The sequence below is a fragment of the Benincasa hispida genome, chromosome 5 (assembly GCF_027475165.1).
Source record: "Benincasa hispida cultivar pf3 chromosome 5, pf3_genome.v1.1, whole genome shotgun sequence".
Taxonomy (NCBI): Eukaryota; Viridiplantae; Streptophyta; class Magnoliopsida; order Cucurbitales; family Cucurbitaceae; genus Benincasa; species Benincasa hispida.
In genome coordinates, this window is record NC_143482.1 from 61857097 (window position 1) to 61863501 (window position 6405).

General features: G+C 32.9%; 1 protein-coding gene across 1 annotated transcript; it reads left to right on the forward strand.

Annotated features, from left to right (window-relative positions):
• The first annotated feature begins 883 nt into the window (after window positions 1–883).
• MTN1 (methylthioadenosine nucleosidase 1) lies at window positions 884–4813 on the forward strand. The gene is made up of 8 exons (XM_039032912.2): window positions 884–1246; window positions 1347–1410; window positions 1592–1683; window positions 2741–2847; window positions 3261–3335; window positions 3578–3652; window positions 4224–4316; window positions 4403–4813. Exons 1-8 carry the CDS (start codon window positions 1150–1152, stop codon window positions 4598–4600), a joined length of 801 nt encoding a protein of 266 aa, XP_038888840.1. The 5' UTR covers window positions 884–1149; the 3' UTR covers window positions 4601–4813.
• Window positions 4814–6405: the final 1592 nt, after the last annotated feature.

Here is a 6405-nt window from a genome sequence, read left to right on the forward strand (position 1 = left end):
TATTTTATTTGCTTTTAAAATATTTATTTTATTTGTTTAATTTTGGGTTCAATTCAAGTATTTCATAAATAGATTTGAATATGATTTGAGTTATGCAATTAATTTTTTTTTAATAAGTTAATCTTTTACATGAAAATTAAAAAGGTAGGAAGTTTATAGGACACGTTTTTTCATCTTCGCCCTTATTTGATCTTTCATTTTTTTTTTTGTTTTTATTAAATTTCGCCCGAGACTAAGTAGTATTTTTTTTGTAAATTTTTTTAGTTAGATGGGGTTTTTAGAAAAAATAAAATTACAATTAAACTTTAATTTTCCAAAGAATCCTAATTTAGATAGTTGATTTTTTTTTGCACTAAGAAATCTCAATTTAAACCCTTTTTCAATCTTCCTAAAGTAAATTAATCTTTCATATCTAATTATCTCAACCACAACATTTTTCATTTTAAAAAATATCAACATAAGTATTAAAACGGGTTCAAGTATCAAATTATTCATATAATATCACACGGATTCCTCAATAATAAATGTTAAATTTAAATATTATAATCTACAATCACATTAAAATTATAAACAAGGTAGGAACAAAGTAGAGAATTCTTATTCTTATTTAGAAAAAAGCTACATTCTTTAATTATATTCTCTAGTAAGTGTGAATCCCTCTAGTTAGAGCTGCGGAGCTGATTTGAATCTTTTCTAAAATAGACCGTCTTTGATTTGGTTTTTCGATCTAACATATTCATCCCTACTAACTAATTAGTCAACATCTAAGAGAATAACATTGATTTTTTTTTAAGGAAGATGGTTCTAATAAAATCCAAAAATAACAAAATTGTAGACAGATACAAAATTATATATTTAGGATTTAAACAACCAAAAAGAATTTAAACCACGAAAATCATTGAATGGATATTGAAATTCCAAGTTTCTAATAACCAAATCCCTAGCAAAAAGGGGAATTAAAAAAACAAAAAGAGAGAAGAAAAAAGAAGTACTTTCTTTTGAAACAGCCGCCGTTGAGGCTGTTTTATAGTGACTCTTTGCCATGTTCTATACCATTTTCACAAATTTTCTAACCATCAGTCGCTTCCAAGTCCCTTGATTTTCCTTTAAATTGCTCAAAAATCTCACCCATTGATAGCAAAGATCACCATGGTTCTTCCCAAGGAGATTCCGAGCTCTGCAGAGGAATACTTGGATTCTCAGATTCATAGCAAGCTCCCAATTTCATCTATTCTCATCATAATCGGTAACCCATCTTCGTATTTCGATGTTTTTTTTTGTTTCTACTTTTGTTTTTCTTTCTTAGTTTGGGATTTCGACTGTTGGGTTGTGATTTGGCGATTCAGCTATGCAGACCGAAGCGCTTCCTTTGGTTGAGAAGTTTCAGCTTTCCGAAGATCAAAAATCTGTGTGAGTTTTTTTTAGCACTTCATTTTGAAGCTGGAAGATTTCTGGAATTTTGATCTTTTCCTGTTTGATTGTTGCATTTTGTGCTTTTGGTTGATTTTGGGTTGAGTTTGAATTCTTTCTTGCTTCTTTGTATGAAGTTTTTTTGTTTGTTTCTTTTTATGTGAAGTACTTGATTTTGTAGGTTTCCAAAGGAGGTTCCGTGGGTTCGTTATCATGGGATTTATAGAAATCTTCAAATCAATTTAATTTGGCCTGGAAAGGATTCAGCCTTGGGTATGGAACTATGAATAATTTATCACTGGTTACTTTGTTTTCTTTGATTCATGTCTTTCAGTGGATGATCTCTATGGATTATTAATGCTAATGATTTTTAATGCATTTCAAAACTGACCTTTAGCATCCTCATTGGTCCTGTGTATGATATTTGCTCTAAGACCAACATTTTTGTATTCACCTGATTGAAGCTTATCTCTGCATATCTTATTTCTTTTTTTTTTTTTTTTTTCCTTTGGTCTCTCATAAGTAAACGGAACATGGCAACCATTATGGGTTGACCTAATGGTAAATAAAAGGCTTGGGTTTGATAAAAGGCTAAGACAGAATGAGTTTCCTTTACACCTAAATGTTGTAGAGTCAGGTAGGTTGTCTCATGAGATTAGTCAAGATGTATGTAAGTTGGTCCAAACACTCATAGATATCAAAAAAAGAAAAAGAAAAAAAAGGGTAAATGAAACATGACTTCTTAATGTTACATGATTTGTTTCAAACTGGCTAGCAATGGCTGCGACTGAGCTGTTAATTATGACTTTGCTCATGAAGTTCAGATACTGAGTTTAATTTTCATAATGTGTTTGTGGCCTCAACACTTCATTACTTGTTGGATACCTGAACTATATCTTTAGTACTAGAGCATTAATTTTTTTAAGAATGACTCTGTCACTTGGATGTAATTTGAAAAAAGTTTGACATATATGATGAAAAGTGAATGAAACCCATCTAACATTTATTTTTTCCTTTAATTTTAAATCATTAGATGTTCTATTTTTAATAACATTAATGGTTGACTTGGTTTTGGGTGTTGGTAGACATTGCTTCATTAGCATCATACAACCCGATTCGTTTCTTTCATCATTTTGAAAAATTGTCTGTTGCTATACCTTTATGTTTTTTCTATTTTTGTTAGTTCCACGTTCTCTCAGCATTTTGTAGACAGGTATCTTTGCTGGTGTCCGATGTTTTTCTTTGTTTTGCACTTTTTTGATAATGTGTTCAAAACAGACGTTACAATGTAAGTGTTTTTGAATTCTGAATTCCTCCAATTACCTCTCAGGTGTTGATAGTGTGGGCACAATTTCCGCATCGCTTGTAACCTATGCTTCTATCCAAGCATTGCACCCAGACCTGATCATAAATGCAGGCACTGCTGGTGCTTTTAAGGTATGTGTATGTCTTTGATGGCAATCTATTCCTAGGTTTCAGTGTTATTACCTTTTTCTTCAGTATGAATATATTGTTGTCTTACCACACACACATTTGTTCTTTTAGCCTTGATTTAAAGTTAGAAGAGAAAGCGCAAACTAGTGGTTGCCTTCTTGGACATGTTTGTTCTTTTTTGGGGGTTTCCTAGTCTTTCCTTTTGTTTTTGTTTTTCTTCCCCTTTAACACTATTTTTGACATTATCTCTTTATATATGTTTTTCAAATTCCGAGTAGTGGTCATGTTCCTCCACCTGACAGTTATTGAATCTTTTTAACATTCACATCCATGGACTTATTTTGTAGTTTAACCTACTGACAATGAAAGACATTGCTTATTTGTGTTTGACTGATGGTTGGGTTGCATGCTACTAGGCGAAAGGAGCTAGCATTGGTGATGTGTTTCTGGTATCCGAATGTGCCTTCCATGACAGACGTATACCTATTCCGGTAATTATTATCTTCTAGAGTTTAAGAGGCAAAACGTACACTAGTTTTCAATTATCTGCTAATGTAATGGGTTGATAATCTTTTTAACACTTCGTACTCTGATGTGTGGTTCTCTGATGGAGAAGCAAGTCTTCACCTAACTGATGTTCTGTATCAGTTGAAATTTAACAGTTTCAATTTTCGTGCTCCTTAATTCTGCCTCAAAGATTTCTGTCATCAGTATTACTTTGTGTACTTCACAGGTTTTCGATTTATATGGAGTCGGATTGAAGCAAGCACTGAAAACACCCAATCTCCATAAGGAACTCGACTTCAAGGTGAATTTCCTTTAGACAAAATTAATTAGAACTAACATTATGTATATTTATTCTCTAAGTTTGGTCATCCACAGCATTAGTTTCTTTTGCTACTGTGATGTTTTAAGGTAAGACAAGTTCTCTTCTGACCTTCTATGTGATGTGAGGGCTCCTACTTATCTAATACCTTTCATGTTGACGATAAACCCCCAAATCCTTCATCCATAAGCATCATTGCATGAAGTTAGATGTAAATCAAAGCTCATAATTTAACTTTAAATTTGAAACTGCATGAAAGGTGTCCTGCTATATGAATCACTGCATGAAAGGTAAGTCACTGGCTTGATACATTTGTGTTCGTTATAAATCTTCAGTTTTCTATGTTATCGATTTCCATCAATGTTGGAAAGAAGTCACTTTCATTCTCCATGAACTGACGCACTTGAAAATGTGCTTTTGATGCATGTAATACTAGTATTGCAAGATCAGTATGTTTTGTTTGTGAAGACTTCTGATTATGGAGATACAGGATGATTGAGTTTGCACATTAATATATCTTCAATCCGCTAAGTTGTTTCTTTTCTTCTATCAGGTCGGAAAATTGTCAACTGGTGACTCGCTGGACATGTCTATGCAGGATGAAGCATCGATTTTAGCAAACGATGCCACAGTTAAAGATATGGAGGTAAAAGTTTATTGGCTGATAATGGGAATTTCTTTTACTCCTAAATTGCATCAAAGTCTCTTAACTCTTTAATGTTTGAATTTCAGGGAGCAGCAGTAGCCTATGTGGCAGATATGTTCAAAGTTCCAGCAATATTTGTAAAAGCTGTTACCGATATCGTGGATGGCGAAAAACCAACTGCAGAAGAATTCTTGCAGAATTTAGCTACAGTTTCTGCTGCACTGGATCAAGCAGTTACACAAGTTATAGATTTCATCAGTGGAAAGTGCATTCATGAACTTTGATATTGATTGGGAACATTGTGATGTACCGGAGTCAAATAATACCTAAGCTAGCATATATACTTTTGGAAATCATATCATGTACTCTGTTTTATTGCATGTTAAATGATGTTTCGGCCAGCCCGAGCAAACAAATCGATGTAGCAAGCGAGATTTGCTTCTCTTTATAAAAGCTCTCTTGCACAGCATATTTTGCAATGTGACTGTGATAAAAAGAAATCAGAACATGTCAACTCAAATCGACTGCATATGTACTAAGGGGCATTTGGTACGTGATAAAAGCAGAGAGTTGAGTTAAGTTGGTAATTATTATTTGGAGAGTTAAATTATCTGTTTGTTTGGTGTGTAGGGTTGTTTGAAAATCTGTGTTTGAGTGCAGGAGTTGAGTTGAGTTGTGGGGTATCTGATACAGTTTTGTAAATGAATTTTTTTTTTTTTTTTTAAAAAAAAAAATCTAATTTAATTTAATTTTTGTTTTATTTTGCCTTACTTTGCTATTGTTGATTAATTTTCAACTATAAATCTATTTTCTCAAATATTTTATGACATAATCTGGACAATCTCAAATTTTTTATCTTAATTTGTAAAATATAACAGATTATTTTCAATGAATTCTTTTCAAAAACTATAATAATTCTAATTCTCTTCAATCTATAAAATATACCACCAAGATACATGTCATATTACTACTTAATTACTAATGAATTGGTATATTGTATATATATACATTGAATCTTGCTAACTGAACATTATTATTTCACATAATATACACATGAACTTGAATAACTGGAAAACTTAATTGTTTATGTTTATATAATACGGATCGTATATCTAGAATTGAATTCATACATAGAATAATTACATTCCATTTCATAATGATGGTGGGAATGTGATAGTGTTTACCTTCCATTTCATAATGATGGTGAGAATGTGATAGTATAGTATTGTTCTAAACATCACGAAAATAATATCAATTGAACGAACATGTGGTCATTTACAAAAAAAATCACAAAATATATGTTTTTGGGTTGAATATTAGGTGGTCAGTCTAGTGGGACTGAGCAAGAAGGCGTGTGTAGTACTGTAGTCGTTTGTCTTTTGGTACAGCTAGGAAGAGGTCCGTTTTTTGTATGTTTGTGCCAATTATATCAATTAGGTCACATCTACCATCCTCAGTGAGCCTTTCAATACCAGATATGGCTTGAACTACCTCCTTTCGACGTCCAAATTTCATCTCATATTTCTCGGCTTGCCACGCGACGAGCCTGCCCATGTATGCTGATTGCATATTAGTGGTGTTGATCATTTCATTCTGGAATGTGAGTCATTTCCTTTTAGTCCCTCTGGATGGCTCCGCTGATACGCTTGTTTTGCCGCTGAAGATATTTGGTGCACTTGCTCTCCCTGTGGACATATCTACTTGATCTTTTTCCATTGCATCCTCAGACAATTGGATTTGTTCATTATCAGGGGTAGGGTATTCTTGTGATCCTAGCCGAATCTTGTCTTCTATTTCCCGGAACAAATAGGATGCCATCACCACTAGGGGCTTGCAATAGTGCCCGGTTGCCCTATCCTTCCCAAATACACTTGATAGTCCATCGTAATGGGAGAATGACTTGTTCCACAATTCCTTCACGTTAGGATGAATCTGCATTTGTATATGGAAGCAATATTAGAAATTATACAAAAACAAGTACACTGTACATTGTTCAGTATTGTTGAAAATATTAAACAGCTTCGTTCGACATGTTAAAAAATAAAAAAAAACTAAAACCATGAAGTCAAATAGTCGAATTAAAAATGTT